Genomic DNA, 20,861 nt, shown 5'->3' with positions numbered 1-20,861 from the left:
ATTCCCCGAGCCTCCAAGGGGGGCCCGGCGCCACAGTCCTCTCCACCTGCCTCCCTCTGTCCACTACTGGGCCAGGCCCCCCTGAATTCAAATCATAGCGCCTCACATCGACCTCGCTCCGTGTGAAAGAAGCGCAGCAGCGGCAGTCTGCAGATCGCCTCCCTTTGGGCCTTCCCTCCCTGTGTCCCTCCCTCATTTGACGTAACTTGCGTGAGGGCGGGACACAGGGAGGGAAGACCCAAAGGGAGGCGATCTACAGACTGACGCTGCTGAGCTTCTTTCACACGGAGCGAGGTTGAGGTGAGGCGCTATGATTCGAATTCTGGGGGGCCCGGCCCGGTGGTGGACGGAGGGGGGCGGGGCCCCTGGCCTGGCCCAGTCTCTTGGCAGCCCTGTCTCCCCATCCTTCCTTTTTACCCACAGAATATATACTTAGGGGTCTTTATTGAAAGTGATTTAGAGGGGCATAATCGAACGCGAACGCCTATCTCCATGGGCGTCTATGTCCGAAAACGGGTATGTGAAGAGGCGGGACAGATCGTATTTTCGAAAAAATGGACGTTTTTCAGCTGGGCGTTTGTTTTTTTTAGCGATAATGGAAACTAAAAACACCCAGCTCAAAAACGTCCTAATCCAAACCATTTGGTCGTGGGAGGGGCCACAATTCGTAGTACACTCGCCCCCCTGACATGCCAGGACACCAACTGGGCACCCTAGAGGTCAGTGCGGTGGATTTCAGACAACGCTCCCACATGCATAGCTCCCTTACCACGGGTGCTGAGCCCCCAACCCCCCTCCCCCAAAGCCCAGTACCCACAAATGTACAACGCTACCATAGCTCTCTTAGGGGTGAAGGGGGCACCTACATGTGGGTACAGTGGGTTTTGGAGGCCTCTCATTTACCAGCACAAGTGTTACAGCTAGGGGGGGATGGGCCTGGGTCCGCCTGGCTGAAGTGCACTGCGGTACCCACTAAAAGTGCTCCAGGGACCTGCATACACGCAGGCCTCTAGGACTTGTTGCTGCTGTATAACCTTGCCACACCAGTTGACACCTGAAGACTAATCTCTCTGAAAATGTCCTTTATTGGAATAAGCACGCTTACTCACAGTTAACTGCAGATCAGAGGTTGTGCCCCACTGGCAACGAGTCTCCCTGGTACTTAGATGAGCAGTAGGTCAGAGCTGGCAGAATGCTGTACAATGCCCTCTTTCAGCCACATTCAAGGTAAGAACTAAGTTCTGTAGCGTGGCTAACACGTGAAAGGGATCTAAAACTGGCTTACAAAAATGGCCACTACCTCATGGACTACCAGAAACAAAACAGGGCACACTCTGACCCAGTAAGCAGGGGGAAAAGCAACATGGGAGTAGAGCCTACCAACTACCAACATCGTGAGCATGTAACACAAGCTAGTGGAATCACGGAGCCCAAAACCCTACACCCACCACAATGCATTGCTGATGTAACTCTGCAGTGCCCTTAGCAGAAAAGGTGTCACACTCACCCGAGAGCCACATCAAAACCAGGGAAAGGCTGTCAGAGGATAGAAAACATTCTGCTGTCATGGAGGTGGGTACGGCATTTGAGGCTGGCATAGAGGCTGGAAAAAAAGTTTGTAAAGTGGGTTTTTTTTGGTGGGAGGGGGTTAGTGACCACTGGGGGAGTCCGGGGAGGTTATCCCTGATTCCCTCCAGTGGTCATCTGGCCACGTGGGGCACTTTTTTGGTACCTGTTCTTGAAAAAAAAGGGTCCAAAAAAAGTGACCCAAAATCGCGGTAAAAACGCCTTTTTTTTTCGATTACCAGCTAAAGACGCTCATCTCTCCTCGGCCGATAACCACGCCCCAGTTCCGCCTTCACCATGCCTCCAACATGCCCCTGTCAACTTTACCCGTTTCCACGACGGATTGCAGTTGGAAACGCCCAAAATTGGCTTTCGATTATATCGATTTGGGCGCCCATGGGAGAAAGACGCCCATCTCCCGATTTGGGTCGCAATATAGGCGTTTTTCTCTTTCGATTATAAGCTGGTTAGCCAGCTAGAAATGGCCCTGAGCCATTTAAATTGCCTGTTTGGGGGCTAACTGTTATTTTTCAGCTGTACTTAATTGCTTAGTGCCACTGAAAATAACTGGTTAGCGCTGAACTGAAAACCGGCTATTTTGAGGGCATTCCTGGGGCGGAATTGGCATATGGCTGGTTGAGTGCCAATATTCAGCACTTAACCAGCCAGGTTAACTGCGTAAATAGAATTGTATAAAAGTCAGGTCTAAATTTATACCCATAGCTGGTTAAGTGCTGAATATCACATTTAACCGGCTATGTGTTAGCCGGCTCCAGAAATTCAGTGTCAGCACCCGGATGTGACCTGGCATTGAATTTCCAGGTTTAATGCTGATGGCTTTCAGTAAAACTCTGATCGCTGACAGCTGACTATCTTTAAGGGGCCCTTTTACTAAAGGGCTGCTGCGCAGTAATGGGTTTGCTGCGTGGTAAATTAGAACTATCTCAGGCCTAATGGGGGCCTCCGGCCATAGGCGGTCAGTGGCCCAACTGTTTGGGGAGGCTAAAGGGGGCGGGATTACGGGTGGGGCCAGGGGTGGAGCTTACATCCATAATTGTCTAACAGAAAAAAATAAGTAAAAATAAAATTCACAATACCATTTATTAAATTTAGATATTAGATATGTATCATATGTCAAAGAATAAAGTGGTTGCTCAAAGCATATACAAACCACAATCGCTCAACTGCAAAACACTATGCACAAATTTGTGCAAAAACACACTCAGAACCTTACTGTACCATAAATATTACACTGGGCAGACCCTAATACACCAATAGGAGTGGAGGAGTGGCCTAGTGGTTAGCATGGTGGACTTTGGTCTTGGGGAACTGGGTTCGATTCCCACTGCAGGCACAGGCAGCTCCTTGTGACTCTGGGCAAGTCACTTAACCCTCCATTGCCCCAGGTACAAATAAGTACCTGTATATAATATGTAAGCCACATTGAACCTGCTATGAGTGGGAAAGCACAGGGTACAAATATAACCCAAAAAAAAATATATATACCACCCATACAGATAACATCACAGACCGTCAACAATATGAAACAAGGGATCATATCACAATTCTCATGTACAGCCACAAAACATCCTTTTAGAGTGGATAGTATTCACAATGAGCTCCTTTTATTAACGACCAGATAGAGAAGAGTTTTCAAATTTCAATTTTGGCACAGTACATCATCACAAAAAAAATATAAGAAAACCAATGGACTGCATTAGGGGCTTATAGCCCATTTAGTTATGTTTAAACAAAAGAGATCTGCATGAAACAAAATATTTATTTTGACTTACAATATAAAACCTGTCTCAGAGTCAGCACCTCTTCTGAAATCCAACTTGCGGCGTGTCACAATTTCCTTTTGAATTTGATAGTAAGTCTGGGAACACTAGTATTCAAGCTCAGACAGCCCCTGGGTGGATAGTATTCACAATGAGCTTCTTTTAATAATGACCATAGAGATAAGAGTTTTCAAATTTCAATTTTGGCACAGTATAAGTCATCACAAACAAAATATAAGAAAACCAATGGACTGCATTAGGGACTTACAGCCCATTTAACTATGTTTAAACAAAAAAGATCTGCATGAAAGAAAATATTTCTTTTTTATTTTGACTTATAGTATAAAACTAAACCTGCCTCAGAATCAGCACCTCTCCTCCTGAAATCCAACGTATGTGCAGCGTGCCGCGTGCCACAATTTCCTTCTGGTCTGGGAAAGTATTACAGCCAGAAAGGCAATATATCAGCTCAGATTTCCACCCAAGAGCTAGCAAAACTGTGATAGACTGCTCAGCAGTCCGGTGGCAATCCAAGGAGTGGAGGTGGGGGTAGCAGCCAACTTTTCAGAACGGTTGGGGGTGCTAAACCCATCAGAAATTACCCCTCCTTAGACAAAGTGAAGGCATCTACTCAATATAAGGGGTGCTCCAGCACCCAAAGATCTGGCACCTATGGATGGGGGGGGGGGGGGGTACTTTGTATATCTATAGCTATGTATCTGTAACACGCATATTAAAAATGTTTTCATTTCATAATGCTCCTGCCTTCTAGTACAGGGAGTGGCAGATTTCAAAACATATTAAAAAGACAACAGTCCGAAAAGTCATCTTCTTCTAGACACATGTAATGTTTATACTTGATTATTTGTTTGTGCTATCACATAAATAAATCTATAAAACTTGATCCAGTTTTGCCCTCACCTTGCAGATATTGTGCAGAAGGAGAGAAAGAAACGGTTTAGAACCGGAACGCAAAAACTCATTGTCCGTATCTTACGCATCACCTGAATCTCTATCGGTCGGACGAACAAGGCAAAACCACGCGCTAAACCACGCCCACCGGCATGGCCTGCTCCGTCCAAGCCCCACCCCACCTCTCTTCTGATAGGATAAAGAGTAAAAAAAAAGTCCCTCCTCCCTGTTTGTCTTTAGTCAATCTCCCGCGAGTGCAAATCGGGCGGTGTCTTTCTCCTCAGTGTTGAAGGGGGGTTGCCTTGCCACTCTTAGCCAGAGCCCAGTCTTCCCTGACGGTGACATGACGGGTTCTGCCCGCACGTTCCCGGCGCTTTTGCGGAACAGGAAGTTGCATGATGCATCAAATGGGGAGCCCTGGTAGGGAAGGCTGAGGTGCAGGCGCTGAAGCAGATGAGATTGCTAATTGAATCGATCGCTACAGTACTGCTACTGGTAGCGTAGCGATCAAGGGAGCAGTGGAGCACTCAGCAGGACTCTATGCCAGCCCTGAAGTGAGTCACGCAACCCATGCGGGGGAGGGAGAGAGCGAGGAGAAACCGCAGGGCGTTGCAAAAAAGAGAGCGGACTGGTTGAGGAGGCTTAGCCTCCCCAAGCATCTTATACTGGGCGCCTATGCCTCCAGCAGTAGTTCTGCCCCCAGCGCACAGCATTTCTGGTACTACAGGAAATTCCAGAAAAATATTATTGCAGGGGGTTACTGCCGGGTTAGCGTGGGAGCCCTTACTGTCACTCAGTGGGTGGAGATAAATGCTCCCTTTGAAATGGTCACAGAGTAAATGCAAACTTATCACATGGCCATTTCTTTTTTGGGGCTTTTTACCCGCTGCAGTAAAAAGGACCTCAGCATGCGGCAGAAACAGCTGTGGCCACTAGGGCAGGGCCTCCTTTACTGCAGCTTAGTAAAAGGGCCCCTAAGTTTGTCCCTATGTGCTACATGGCAAAGACTTTATTAAAAAAAAACAACTTTATTTATTGACATTTTCAAAATGAACAATAATAAGGAAATACTTACTTGTATAGAAATTAACAGAAATAAGTCCAGTGACAAAAAAAAACAAAAAAAAATTTTCTATCTACTGATAGAGAAAAAAAACAGAATGATAAATTAAGTCCACAACATTGTAGGGAGGAATTAAATAAGAAAATTCAAGAGAAAATTACAAAGATTTTTTTTTACCATTTTAGTAGTTGCCCTCTGCCTTGATTCCATCCAGTTTGTATTTATTTACTAAAATTATTTATAAGTTATATAGATCATCTCCAGAATTGTGCTCCAAATTAGGTATCATGAGAGATGTACAGAAGCCATATCACTTCATTTTTTTTTAAAATTACATTTGTACCCCACGCATGGCAGGCTCAATGCAGCTTACATGGGGCAATGGAGGGTTAAGTGACTTGGCCAGAGTCACAAGGAGCTGCCTGTGCCTGAACTGGGAATCAAACTCAGTTCCTCAGGACCAAAGTCCACCACCCTAACCACTAGGCCACTCCTCCACTTCCTGCTGGCTTTTCCTCTTCCTGTGCACCCAAGCATCCTTCTAGCTTTTGCTATTGCCTTATCTATTTGCTTGCCTCCTTAAAAATCTTCAGATATGATCACCCCTAGATCTTGCCTCTTGTTTTCTGCACAGAGAACATCACCCCTTGTACCGTAACATTTTTGTGGGATTTTGCAGCTCAAATACATGGCCCTGCATGCTTCAGCATTAAATATTATCTGCCAAATCTAGAGACCATTCCTCAAGCATTGTGAGATCTCTCCTCATGTTATCCACATCTTCCAAGGTGTCTCCCCTATTGCAGATTTTGCTGTTATCTGCAAAGAGGCAAACCGTTCTCAGTAGCCCTTTTGAAATACTGCATACAAAAATGGATAGACTGATCCCTGTGGCACACCACTGGTAATGCACTTTTCCTCAGAGTGAACTCTATTTACTACTACCCTTTGTCATCTACCATTCAACCAGTTTCTAATCCAGTAAACTCACTTAAGATGCTTAGCCAGGGTCCTTAGTTTACTTATAAGCTGCTTGTTCAGAAATGTGTCGATGGCTTTACTGAAATCTAAATACACCATGTCTAGTGCTCTCCCCTGATTCAACTCTCTGGTCATCCAGTCAAAGCAATTGATTAGATTTTCTATTCCTATTTTGCTTTTCTGTAGCCTTGCTCCTGGCCCTTCATTTGTGAACGTTGAATAGAAATAGTTGTTAGGTAGTTCTGTTTTTTCCTTATCAGTCTCTACATATTCATAAGTACATAAGTATTGCTGTACTGGGACAGACCGAAGGTCCATCAAGCCCGGCATCCTGTTTCCAACAGTGGCCAATCCAAGTTACAAGTACCTGGCAAGATCCCAAAACAGTACAATACATTTTATGTTGCTTATTTTAGAAATAATCAGTGGATTTTCCCCAAGTTCATCTTAATAATGCAGAGATGCTCCATTTGATGTAATAGTTTGGAATGGCCCTATAGGAGTTGTATATATGCATATTTGATGGAGGACTAAGCATGTGTTCTTGGTTCAATCAGGCAGTGGTGTACCTACCTTATATGGCACCCGAGGCGGAGCGTTCACACCACCCCCCAGGTGGAGCACACATCCCTCCTCCAAGCAAGGGGGTGCGCGAGGCAGGCGCGTGGCTGTCAGGTCTGCCGGTCCCCTGCCATAAGAACAGGAAGTTGATGTCAGAAAGGGCAGAGGACTGGCAGAGCCGACAGCTTTGCACCTGCTCTGTGTATCCCCTTGCTGTCGGCACCCGGGGCGGACCGCCCTAGGTACAGTCGAGCAATCAGGTCCTATTGTTCCTATGGGAAAAGATTGCTAGTTACTCCATTTGATGCTTTAGCACACATTTTGGTTTAGTATAATAAATTTAGACTCATGATACACGCTGCAATGCCGAAATATGGCCCATATTGAGTCATCCACAGTAACTGAACATTATTTAACTGTACAGTGTCATCACGGTTGTTTCCATTGTTTTGTTCCTCATGTACTAATGTTTCCATTAGCGCATGGCAATTAAAAATAAATTACCACCTGAGCACTTAGCGATATCTATTTTGTAGGTGGTGAGGGCTCACACGATAATCCTGCGCTAACCAGTTAGCCTGCAGTAATGTAGATCCGCTAACTGATCAGTGCAGGAACACCCGCTCTCTGCCTCCCTGACACATCCCTTCAACAAAAATTTTAAAAGATTTTTTAGTGTGCTCCGAGGTGAGCCGTTTTAAGCCATCCAAGCACGCCGTAGCACTTACCACAGCTTAGTAAAAAGGCCCCTAAATAAATAAATATGACATACATACCTGGGATAATTTTTATTAAGCTTTTTTCACATGTAAAGCATGTTGTACTTGCAGAAAATAGCTGCTAGAAAAAAGTTCATGCATATTCATTGTGGATATCCTGAAAACCTGACCTGCCTGCGGCTCTCAAGGACCGGAGTTGCCTACCCCTGATTTAGGGAGCTCTCAGTTTTGACTGAAGGCTGATAACAGCAGCTGAGCATGACTTTTTTAGTGTATGAAGTAAAGTTAGAATGGAGAGGATGGGGGGAGGAGGTAAGGAGGCTGGGCAATAATTCTGAGGGCAAGTTGGTTGAGAGGCAGGGTAAGTTAGTAACAGGCTATGGTTGGGTTAGTTATAAGGAAGGGTCTGAAGGCTGTAGGGACAATTTGGTGGGCAGGGTTATGATAATGGTATCTTGTGGTGGGTTTTGGCAAACTAAGGGACTTCTGAGGGTTGTGTGAGAGTGGGAAGTTGTAGTTGAGGTGAGGTGAAGTGTTTCCTTTCCCAAGCACAAATTCATGCTGTTGACTTCATGTAGAGTTGATGCTTTGGTGTCTGGTCAGGCGGCAGCAATCCCCAACCACTGTTGCCCACGCTGGCTCTACAGTTTAAAATGGTGGGCCATGAACTCTTGCGAGAGGTTGCAGCCACCATTTTAAACTGTGGAGCAGAACCAGGGAATATTCTGGGTATGGAGGGGGGGAATGGAGAAAGAGACACCACATCATCACTGGGGTGGGGGGAGATACCAAACAGGAAGAGGGAAGGGGAGAAGAGAGATGTCAGACTGCCTGTGGGGTGGGGTAGGGAGTAAGACCTGCCATGCCACACCACACCACAAAAAAGGGGGAGAGCTAGAGGATTCAAGACCTGCAAGGAAAGGAAGGGAAATGCAGGAAGGGGGGGGGGGGGGGTAGAAGAGAGAGAGAAGAAAATGAAATATGGCTGGGTTCTATGAAGGATGGAGGAAGAGAAATAGATTGTGGACCCATGAGAAGTGGGGTCAGGAGCAGGAAAGAGAGGGACCATTCCTGAATTCCTGGGGAGGAAGGTATAAGGAGGAGAGATGCTGGACATGTGGGTGGGGGGATAGAGACACCCAGGGATAATGACATATGAGGGGGGATGGGGACACAGAAAGGTGATACTGGATAGGGCAAGAATACAGAAACAGAGAAGAGGAATACTTTACATGGTGGGAGGATAGGAGCAGAGACACGGGAAATACTAAACAGAGTAATAGCGACACAGAGGGAAGATGGATAGTGGACATGTAAAGAGAAAAAAATGCCAAATGGACCAAGAGGCCCTGGCAAGAGAGTTAAGAGAAGACAGAGGAAAGTGGAAACCAGAGACTGAGACCACCATAATGAGGAAAATTAAATGACCAGACAACAAAGGTAGAAAAAAGAATTTTATTTTCTATTTATTGTCTGGAATATGTCAGTTTTTGAAATGTGCATGATCTGCCAGAACTAGTTTTAGACATGGCTTTGGCCCACGAAAAAAATCTCACTCATTTGGCCTTCAATCTTAAGCATTGTGGTGGTAAACCTCCAGCACTGGGATGGGCCACCATTGGCATCTCTGATGATATGGGGAAAAGGTCCCACTGATTGCTTGTTTGTAAAGTGAGCCATGCTTAGAGTTGTGCTGTATAGGACCAGTGGGGAAAACTGTCCTGGATTGTGAATTTGAGCAAGGTCAGGCAGGAAAAGGAATGTGATATACCTTTGTTGTAAAGGATATGGAGAAAGGGTCCTATTAATTGTTTGTTTTTAAAGTAGGCTGTGCTTAGAGCTATGCTGTATAAGACCAGTAAGAAAACCTGGCCTGGATTGTGTGTGTGAGCAAGGTCAGGCAGAAGTTGCAGGACTATGTGGAATGTATTTTGATAACCCAGTTTGTTATATGCTGTTTAGTTCAGATGTATTAAAGAACCTGCATCTTACAGACTGGTCTTTGTGTCTCATTGTGGGCAGCCCAAAGGTGGAGTGAGGCTTCCCAGAGGAAAGGAGAAAAACCTTATCCCTAGGGCCAGAAGAGGGCGTCCCCAACTGGAGATATCACAGTATAAAGCTAGATGTGGATTTTCACAGCTGGCACTGATAAGAATAGTTCCATAAAAATACATATCGCTTTTGACCTGTCAGTAGTTAGATAAGTTATATGTTCAGTGACTGGGTTGTGCCCCTTGTCAGCAAGCACCCCTCCGTGCTGTCCGCTCTTGTTTCGACACCTCTCCGTGCTGTCCGCTCTCCGCTCAACACCTCTCCGTGTGGTCTGCGCGCAACTTAGCACCTCTCCGAGCTGTCCTTCTTCACCCACACAATTGGGGCTAATCCATCTCCTAAGCGGAACTGTTCCTGCTCACTTGCAAAAAGTAATTCACAGTACTATTTATTCTGCAGAGTACTTTATTCCAGAGCACTACCAGCGGGAAAACAGTATGTCCTCCGTACTACAGCTGCTGGTCTCTGTGCACTTTGCTTCCCTTCTCCCACACCCAACAATCCCCAACAGTTCAGAACAGTTCAGTCTTGGAACTCAATAACAACTTGAAATAAACCTTTGAATCAGTCAATTCCTCTACTCACTTTCTCCTACTGCCTAGGAGATAGAGGCATTTTCTCCACCCTCGCTTGTCAGACACCAACACTCTGACAACCTCCCACAAAAATGTCCAGACTGACCTTCTTCAGGTAATTAATCTTTGTCCTGAGCAGAAGAACTCCATTTGCTCCTGCTCAGCCTCCTTCATGACATTTTCACTGTTCTCCTCTAGCTCAATCTCCTCCCACTCCATGGAGTCTTCCCCCACCCTCTCTCCCAGGTGCTGCTCCTCCACTTGATTATCCTCCATCTCCCAATCACCTCCTGACTTTTCTGCCTGCTGGGAGTTGGAGTGCTGTTTCTCATGTTCCCTCCTCCCTTGCAAGTGCTGCTGGGTTCTGTAGTTCTCTTCCTTTCTTGCAAGTCTCCTACCCCCTTTTCCCGGCAGAGAGTGCTCTTCCTTTCTTGGCTTACGGCCCCTGTCAGCTCTTCTCTGCTGTCCCTCTACCTCCTCCTTACACCCTGAATATGTAACTTTTCTCCTTGGCCTGACTCAAAACAATTCCTTTTTTTCATGCATAACTCGTTGTTTGGTAAATAAAACAGCCAGCGTTATGTATAGATCTGCCAGCAATTTAAAAAATTGTCATCACTAACCACATAAGTGCTTTTAAATGTCAGCCTTGTGGTTTTTAATGTGTTTAATTCAAGCCTTTAATTCAGAGCCTATTCCCTTGCACTTTGCTTTGCTGGAATGAGGTGGTCTCATGGGAGGCAACAGAGCTCCTCATTAGCTCTTAGGTTGCTTGTATATTGTTTGTGCCATGGCCCAGTGCACAATAGCAATAGAAAGTCAACAACCTTTTGAATATTGTTTTTCATATCAAACTTCTATTTGTTTAAATGAGGTTTTTCGTCTGCTCATCAACTCACCATATTCCACACCTTTGAGGAGAAAAACCTCCCCCGTTTACAAAGCTGCACGGTACTGCCAACACATTGTGATGGCATTACCACATCCATGTCGAACTAGCGTGGCTTTGTAAACAAGAGCCAGCGTGTTGTGTTGGGGGACAAAATCTATACCATTCCCCCCCCAAAAAAGCTAATTCAGTAGTTGGATAAAGTCTTTCCCCCTCCCCCCTCCCCTAGTACTTGGTAGAAGCAACTTTTTATAGTGGTTACAACTATGACTGTGTTGGGATAGGTTTCCACCAATTTTGTGCACCTAGATTTGTCAATATTGGACTATTCTTCTTTGCAAAACTGTTTAAGCTTTGTCAGACTCCTTGGGGAGTGTTGATGGGCAACTCTTCAAGTCATGCCTCAGATTTTCCATTGGACATTAAGGTTGAGGCTCCGATCAGCCATTCACGGACATTTATTCTATGTTCCTTATTTAGCCCACTATACTGTAGCTTTGGCTGTGTGCTGAAAGGTTTTGTCATGCTGAAGGTCAAGTTTTTATCGTTCTTGCAGAAAGCAGCAGGTTTTCCTCAATACGTTTCTGTACTTTTCTACAAGGAGTAGCCTAATGGTTGGTGCAGTGGGCTGAGAACCCGGGGAACCAGGTGTGATTCCCACTGCAGCTGCTTGTGATTCTGGGCAAGTAACGTAATCCTCCATTGCCCCAGGTACAAAATAAGTACCTGTAAGTAATATGAAAAACGCTTTGTAACTACAGAAAGGCGGTATTATCAAATCCCATCCCCTTTCCCTTGCCCTTCTAGCCTGTCAGTGGCCTAGTTTTTCTATCAAAGAACATCCTTATAACATGTTGCTGCCACCACCAAGCTTTGTATTAGGAAGTTGTTCTGTGGATGATGTGCTATGTCAGGTTTGCATCTTAACATGTACATTCAGGTCAGATAGTTTAATTTTAGTTTCATCAGGCTACAAAATATTTAGCCACACAGTCATAGTACCTCCTGAGTGTTCCGTTGCTTAATTCAAATGCAAGTCAAAGTGCACTTCCTTGAGAAATGGCTTCCTTCTTCCCCCCCCCCCCCCCCCCCCCCCCCCCCAGTTATATAGGAAAAAAAGAGTAAGACTTTTTGCCAAACAAACAGCATTTAAATACATTTTCCAGGGTTGGTGAAAGATCTTACTCTCTTTTGTTTCAGTTTCTCTGTGAAATTTTGTTGATTTGGGAAAAGGTCATCTTCCTTTACTTTTGTGGGCTTTCTTTGTGATACCTTGCCTCGTATCATCCCCTACTTTTACAGGCCATACTGTCACATGCATATTTTGAACACTCTTCGGGCCATAGAAGCTTGTAGGTCTTTCAAGGTTTGCCACTGGCAACTTGCTTGCCCCCTTCATCACTCTTTCTTGGTCATTGTTTGAAGGAATGGCTTGATCTAGGCAGGGTCTTAGTGGTGCTATACAAATTTTACTTCTTAATAATAATCATCTTGATCATGTTCTGAGAGATATTCAAGGACTTTGCAATTTATTTTATACCCATCCCCTGATCTGTAACTTTCCACAACTTTGTCCTGGAGGTACTTTTCATGCTCCTTGGTGCTTGTGTTTGGCTGTTTGCTTTGAAATGCACTACTCAGTAGAGAGTTGCATGGGGATAGAAATCTAACCCATCCCCGCCGCAAGTAATCTCCTCCATCCCAGCTCCTGGCCCACCCAGCCTTTGCCTTACCACAGTCACCTTGGTGGCTATAGAAAGTCTTCATCCCCTTCCCAAACATATTCTGGACATCAATTCTATAACCGGGTGCCTCCATTTAGGTGCCCTAAAGGCATGAGGTGAGAGCCTTTCTTAGAATGGCATCTCCAGATACCATTATGAAATTCTGTCAGAAACCAGATCAATATGCCTGCAGTTACACCAGCCATAGATCTGGCATAAATGTGACCATGTAAACACAGCAGGGAATATATTCTGTAAATTATCTCCTGGATTCTATATATGGCACCGGTTAATTGGATAACAAGCAATTAATGAGCAATAATTGGAGGCTAACAACCAATTATTGACATACCCATATGTACACCCCCCTTGTATTTACACAGTATAACATTTATGCATGCCCTTACAGAACAGCATGCACAAGGGTTAGATAAATGCAGGCACCGAGGTACAGAATTGTCTTTCACATGCATTAAAACAGTTCTTGATCTAAGTAACCATACATCATACCCCAACAACAGCCAAGCAAAAAATATATTCCAGAAATCCTTAGAAAATGAAGGGGAAAAAACATGGAATATCTTGGCTGGATATTGTCCACCTTCTACCCTCTTGTAGTTCTGTGGTAATCTTATATACATCATGTTCTGGTGTAACCAAACCGTTGTTGCGCCTCCAAAGAGTAGTTTACCCACTGAATATAAACTTGTTTCCATGCATGTATTCCATCGAATGATAAACTTTTTTGTGAGATGAGGTATTTGTATTTAGTGTTCCTACGATAAAGAGGACCTCATGGCCTTTCTTTCAAGCCAAGAGTTCCCAGATTGTTGACGCACAAGTCTGAGCATCCCATGGTACTTACTATTTAAGTCTTCCAGGAGGTCTTAGGAACCCGTTTTATTTCTACGGTGATCTAGATAAATCTGAGTAACAGTGGATACATACTTCTGTTGCTCTTAGGCATATATAGTTTATTCATTTTACTATACCGTCTCAAATTGTGGTTACAAAACAGAAACGGTTTACATATTAATATAAAAATAGTAATAAAAACATAAAAGAACTCCATCAAGTTGATAGGAAAGCAAACTAAAACAGCCATTCATTAAAAGATAAAACACCAATTTGCTAAACAGCCATTCATAACAACAACATGGCTAACATATACATTTTACTTCATAGTCAATTCTAACTAGTATTGCCATTTTATCACAGATTATTTTCGACTGTCTCCTGGAATAAATACGTTTTCAAAAATTTTCGAAATTTAATGTAAGACTCTTCCAATCTAAGATGTTTTGGGAGACAATTCCAGAGAGAGGGGGCCAAGAAAAAACATGCTGTTCCCTCCCTTCCTGAAGATGGACTGTGGTGCCAGCTGATGATGCAAGACACATGAGTCACACAGTAGGGCTGCCGTCCATCGCCTTTTGCCTATTCTGTCTTTTGGTAAATTCATCCCTGTATCTGAAGCATCTGTGAAACACAGCAGGCATCCCTGAACACTGATAGGCAACCCTAGTGTGGACAGGTGGTTGTACAGGGCTGGGGTGGAGAAGAGTGCAAAAGTTGGTGTGCCAAGATACTTGGGGTGGGGTATAGGTGTGTGACAAGGGAGGGGCATGGAGCAGGACAGGTGTCAGGTTTAGCTTTGCCAAAAAGTTGGTAACCTTGTCTGGACAGAAAAAGATTTGCAGAGGTATTATTGATTATTACCTTTGGTTTCTAAACATAGAGTGGCCTGGGAATTCCCACTTCAGCTCCTTGTGACTCTGGGCAAGTCACTTAACCCTCCATTGCCTCAGGACCAAAATAAGTATCTGTATATAATATGTGAACCACTTTAATTGTAACCACAGAAAGGCGGTTTATCAAGTCCCATCCCCGTTCCCTTTAAAGTTTCACCCCACTGGATCCTCGGAGACATGTGGAGATCATGAGGCAGCTTGTCTCATTCCTTTTGCCTTCTCAGTTCTTTGTTTACACACGAAGCACTGTTTTAAGGAATTTCTTGATCCAGTGAATATTTTCCTAAGTCATGGTTCATTCTTCATGAGGCTGGATGGTGTGCTGAGTGCATAAAAAAAGCATTTGCTCGGCTGGAAAGAGAGAGGTTCATCTGAAATGGAAGTAGCAGCATAGACTCCTGTCTGAAGTGATTCATGCTTTATGTATATGTTTATTCATTGTGATTGAGCCATGGTTTAATGCTTGATTGATTGCACAAGGGAAGTCAATAACTAAAGTGTTTGTGTTTTGTTTACTGCAGTACTTAATATACCACCTTTTGTTATTAAGAGCAAAACAGTTAACCATAAAATAAATTAAAGCCACATATAACTGTTTTGTTGCATATTTTTAAATGAAAATTTCAGTAAAGATTCTTTTGAACTGTAAAAAAAATAATTAATAAATTAAAGCCACAAATAGCAAATTACTATTTAAATTGTACTTTTTTTTTCTGGGTGTTGTAATTATTCAATAGGTGAACTGAAGACTAGCATTAAAACAGTAAAAGTTCAATTCTGGTCGCCATATCTCAAAAAAGGTATAGCGGAATTAGAAAAGGTTCAAAGAAGAGTGACCAAAGGGGTGGAACTCCTGCCATCTGAGGAAAGGCTAAAGAGGTTAGGGCTCTTCAGCTTGGAAAAGAGATGGCTGAGGGGAGATATGACTGATGTCTACAAAATCCTTAGTGGTGTAGAACAGGTAAAAGTGAATCCATTTTTTTTGTTACTCTTTCAGGAAGTACAAAGACCAGGAGACACTTGAAATTACATGGAAATACTTTTAAATCAAATAGGAGAAAATATTTTTTTCACTCAAAGAATGGTTAAGCTCTGGTATTCGCTGCTGGAGGATGTGGTAACAGCGCTTAGCATATCTGGGTTTAAAAAAGGTTTGGACAAGGCCTGGAGGAAAAGTCCATAGTCTGTTACTGAGATGGACATGGGGGAAGCCACTGTTTGCCCTGGGATTGGTAGCATGAAATGTTGCTACTAATTGGGTTTCTGCCAGGTATTGTGACATGGCTTGGCCACTGTTGGAAGCAGGATACTGGGCTAGATGGACCACTGGTCTGACCCAGTGTTCTTATTTAATCTCTCTCCTCATGTGTTATCATACTACTGTTGTTGTGCAGTGCCCTGAGTATAGATGGAATTCCATTATTTAAATGTAAGTAATTCCTCTGTAGAATAGGTTTGGGTCTAGTGACTCTGCTGCACTGTCAGTCTAGTCTATCAAAACTGCAGAATAATTTTTTAATTGTGCTGTTATGTTTATAAAATAGAAGGATATACTTCAGCTTACATTTCCTCTGGTTAAAGTTCTGGGTTCAAGAATTTAATAATCACAATATATTGAGACTATCATGTCCACTATTTAAGAGATCGTGGTCGAAATGTATTTTTTCTTGTTTATTCTCTTATCGAGGAACTACACATTGGAACACTTTGCCAACATCAACCTATTCCCCCTTTTTGTAGATTGGTTAAAGCCACTTTATTCAGGAAATTTGTTCTTGTATGTTAATTTGTTTTTGTTTTTTTTAAATAAATCTTAATATTAAAATATTATTATGTTATTATGTTATTCCCAGCTTATGTTTGCTGGTTAACTAATACTGGTGTGAGCGGAATACAAATCTTGGTAATATAATGTCTTCAAGCTATTCTAACTTGTTCTTCCTTCCTCTTTTGTTTCCAAAGGCTCTGTACAGCTCCATCAAGAATGAGAAGCTCCAGTGGACGATGTAAGTATGGCAGGGGAGATGGGACATTTCCTTCTCTGCACTTTCTGTCTCTTAATAGCTCATGTTGCTTCTGTTTTGACCCCATGGTTGAGTGTTGGCATGTAGTATGGAGGACATGTTAGTTCACCTTGAAGCTCTAGTTTCTGGAGAAGAAGCTTGGCTGCTTCCGCTGTGGGCTACATCTGAGAGCATAGCTTATCAATTTTTCTGATGCTGTGACTCCATGATAGCACTAAATAAAATTGTGTGGACCTTGCCCCCCCCCAGGTGCAGAGTAGTGATACACCTATGGAGAACCAGCTGTTGTTGTGACCCCAGTCATGAGTTTTGTGACCCCCATTTGGGTCCCAACCCATAGTTTGAAAGCTCTGTCTGAGGTTGGTCAGTGTGAGTTGTGATTTTGGGAAAAATCCAGAGTGGCTTAAAGGTATTTACACTGTGAGCTTTGAATAGTTGAGCAGGTGGGAGTTGAGGGGCAATGCAGTGGAGACTGAAGAGACATATTCCAATACAGTGAACACACACAAAAAAGTATATTATGCTTTGGGGCTCATTTTCAAAACAGAAAAATGTCCCAAAACATCCAAATCACTATTTTTGAAACTTATTTTTCTATGTAATTCATCTGAAGTGCACCAAAATCACAAGGGGGCGTGTCAGGGGCATGTTAGAGGTAGGATTTGGGCATTCCTAAAACTTGGACGTTTTCTTCCATAAAACAAAGCAAAAACGTCCAGGGCTAAAACCTAGACATTTTGGGCTAGACCTGTTTTTAATAACAACGAAGTCACAAAGAGGTGCCCCAAATAATCACTGGAGGAATTAAGGCAAGAGCCCCCCTTCCTCTCCTAGTGGTCACTGACCCCCCCCTCCCACCTTTCAAAGATGTGAAAAAAACAGTACATGCCAGCCTGTATGACAGCTTCAGATGTAATATCCGGGTATAGTAGGTTTTTGGTCAGTTTTGGAGGGCTCACCATACAATATAAGGGGGTAACAGATATGTACTTGGGACCTTTTATGTGAAATCCACTGCAGTGTCCCCTAGGGTGCCTCATTGTTCTGCTGAGATGTCTATGTGGCCAGTCTACTAAAGAATGCTAGCCCCTCCATATGTCCCAATGGCTTGATTTTGTGAGTCTTTCACTTGAATGCTGTTTTTTTTAATGGTCTAAAAAGATAGATGCACTGAGCACTACAATGTCTAGCAAATGGCCATTAAAAAAAAAAAAAAAGATTTTTTTTCAGGTTTGAAAATGGCCACGTTCGCTACTGGATTTTTGGACATTTTCTTCAAAATATCCAAAGTTCGATTTAGACGTCCTATCGAAGATGCCTCCTTTGTGTGAGAAGTTGATTTTTATGATAACTGGTATTTAAGACATAAGGAATTCCTTTATATTTCTATATTTCCACCTGATATTTAATCATGGCAGTCAGTATATAAACAGGACCAGCTGAAGCTAACTATATGGTTTAAACTAGTGTTTCCCCAAGTCCTGTCCTAGAGTACCCTTTACAGTCAGGTTTTGAGGATATCCAGAATGAATATTCTTGAAAGAGGTTTGCACATAATGGAGACAGTATATGCAAATGAAGCTCATGCATATTCATTGTGGATATACTGAAAACCTGACTGGCAAGGGGTACTGCAGGACTGGATGTGGGAAACACTGATTTAAACTACTGACCGGAAGTTCTATGTGATTAACGGCCTTATTCAGACTGCTAACTAGATAGGACATCCAAACTTTATCCGATTAGCTTTCTGTTGCAGCCATGCATGGGTAGAGCTTTTCAGATGGCACAGTAAATACTTTTGCTATACTATATTAACTGTACCCTCCCTGAATCTGTACCCACTGTCCAGTGCTGAGGTGGTCGAAGGAAATACTGAGCAGCACTGTCTGGATAGTAGCACCCTCTGTTTGGATAACTGCTTTGAATATCAGCCTCTTTATTGTTGTTTGTATTAACCTTTGTCATGTACCTGTTGGGTGGTGGAACATTGCTCTTTGTTTATATCTAAGAAAGCTTGCATATTAGAGGGGACATCACCAAGCAGTGTTAGGACGTTGTTGTATTATTTGCCCCTTAACTTGACTTAAAACACCCTAACACAGGTTTGACTTGTTTTACCATGGCAGAAGGATTGGGGGTAGGAAAAAGGATTGGGGGGGGGGGGGTTGCATTGAGGATTGGGGGAATAGGAGGAAGGATCGAGAGGGTTGCATTGAGGATCAGAAGGGTGGGAGGAAGGATTGGGAGGGTTGCATTGAGGATCAGAGTTGTGGGTTTCTGATCTCAGTTTAACACTGTATGTCCTCTCCTCTACACACCAGGATGGACACATTTTCAACCCCTACCTTGGTCAGACCATCTCCTTCTACTTTTTAACTTCTCGACACCCAATTCATTTTCTGCACCCTCAAAGAGTATCATCTTCTAGAGATCTTTCGAAAATCTCTACATCTATGCTGTCTGATTATGTTTGGACACTACTTCCTTTACTACTTTACCTCTAGATGAACAAATTGATTTTATGGAATTAAGACTTAACTAGAGTCTATAATATACTTGCTCCCCTTTTAGAATCTACTGTTCCTTGGCAACAAGCACCATTTGGAACCCTGGTAATCGACTGAATTACATCTCATAAAACGACAACTTTGTCAAGCAGAAAGAAAATGGATATGTATGTCCTCTAACCCCTCCCTTCTTAGCTATTGGGCGGGATAGAAAGTCCTAATACACTTGAAACATTGAGGGGTTAGGAGGAAGGATCAGGAAGGTTGCATTGAGGGCCAGAGGAATGGGAGGATTGAGAATCAGGTGAAATTGCCACATGACTGGCCCTTTAAGCAGTGGCACAAGAATATCGGCCCATGACTTTGAGGTGGCTTGCAAGCAGCATTATTCATTTGCTAAGGGAGTCAGCAACCAGTTTTACTGAGATGCTAAAGGTTGCTGACCCTTGTGGTAAATGAAGGTGTGATAAAATCTCATCTTTTAACCCCCCCCCCTTCCAAATCAGAGGATTTTGAAATGATTGAGTAAAATGTGAGACCTTTTATGAAGCAATCCTTTTTCTTAATTTGCTGAAAATGATTGTTTTTTGGGGGAGGGTAGAAGTTAATGCAGCATATCAGAACTATTATTTGTGCCATCCAAAAAGCTGAGGAGTGTTTGCAACTTAAAACTTTAAAGAAAACCCTATTAAACATTGATTTGGAAGAAATCAATTTCACTAGGAATCCCGAGTGGATCTTGGACAAAGGATTGGAGCCAGGGTGTTCATGAATTGGTAGGTAGAGGCTAGATTAGGAGTATGTTTCAGGGCTGCTTTGTTCTAAAGGATAGGATTATAGAGTAAATTTGCCTCAAAAAATCTTTGAAGACCACAGTTCAAAAGTCTTAATCCAACACCTAATGAAGAGTGGAATATGATGTTACAGCTAATTACTTCAAAGTGGCAATTTAACACTTTCTAAAACTAATTCTTTGATTCAATTCTATCAGCTCGTTTCAAGGCTTCATATAGGCACACTTCACAGACCTGTGGTTTTAACGCTGTTTCACTAACAAACTGCTTCTAACTTTCAATCTTTAAAACATTATTTTAAAAAGGTATTTCTAGTTACTTTCTATATATTTTAAAAAGAAGTACAAGCACTCAGTCACTTTATATTCGCTTTTGGCTGGTGGAGCCTAGGATAGCAGAAATGCAGGTGTTTGATTTCACATCACATTGATGTTGATGCTCCAAGGTGGTAGTTCTGTAACTTATCACTTTTATTGTTTAATAAAAAAATGTTTTATTTTTATAATAACAAATATTGATTATATTCAGGAACTGCTTATGAAAGGTAAAATGAATCAAAGCTAATGGATCTGGATTAATAAAGTTGCACAAATCTATTAATAGGGTTAGAATAAACCTGATCTCATGATGATGTTAAGCAGATCTAATTACTAGGTCTCTCTTCTTTGTTTCATATAATTTATTTTCTTGTATTTTTATATTCTTGGAATGAAGGGTGTTCACCTTCCTTGCTTTGGCTCTCTGCCTTCCTTCCTTGAGTCCATGCCTCTGTTTTTCTTGCCTGCATGGGCTTTTGATAAGAATTTGCATAGCCATACCTCCAAATTAGCATAGACATGCCCACCATGATGACATTTTTTCCTAGTGGGAGCTTCTGACCCTGTAAACAGTTACAGCTCCTCAGGTAGAAGATGTGTTCTTATTAATTTTAAGTGCCAACTGAATTATATACAAGGCAC

The 20,861-nt window shown here is 42.9% G+C and overlaps 1 protein-coding gene across 1 annotated transcript in view; it reads left to right on the top strand.

Moving 5' to 3' along the window:
* Positions 1–20,861, top strand: part of PSD (pleckstrin and Sec7 domain containing) — a 318,145-nt gene that overhangs the window by 231,536 nt on the left and 65,748 nt on the right. The window contains exon 10 of the mRNA XM_030204993.1: positions 16,537–16,580. Within this exon, the coding sequence (XP_030060853.1) occupies positions 16,537–16,580 (44 nt within the window). The remainder of the gene's footprint in view (positions 1–16,536; positions 16,581–20,861) is intronic.

The sequence above is a fragment of the Microcaecilia unicolor genome, chromosome 5, assembly GCF_901765095.1.
Source record: "Microcaecilia unicolor chromosome 5, aMicUni1.1, whole genome shotgun sequence".
Lineage (NCBI taxonomy): Eukaryota > Metazoa > Chordata > Amphibia > Gymnophiona > Siphonopidae > Microcaecilia > Microcaecilia unicolor.
The sequence above is the reverse complement of the archived record's forward strand: the minus strand, read 5'-3'. Positions and strand labels throughout refer to the sequence as shown.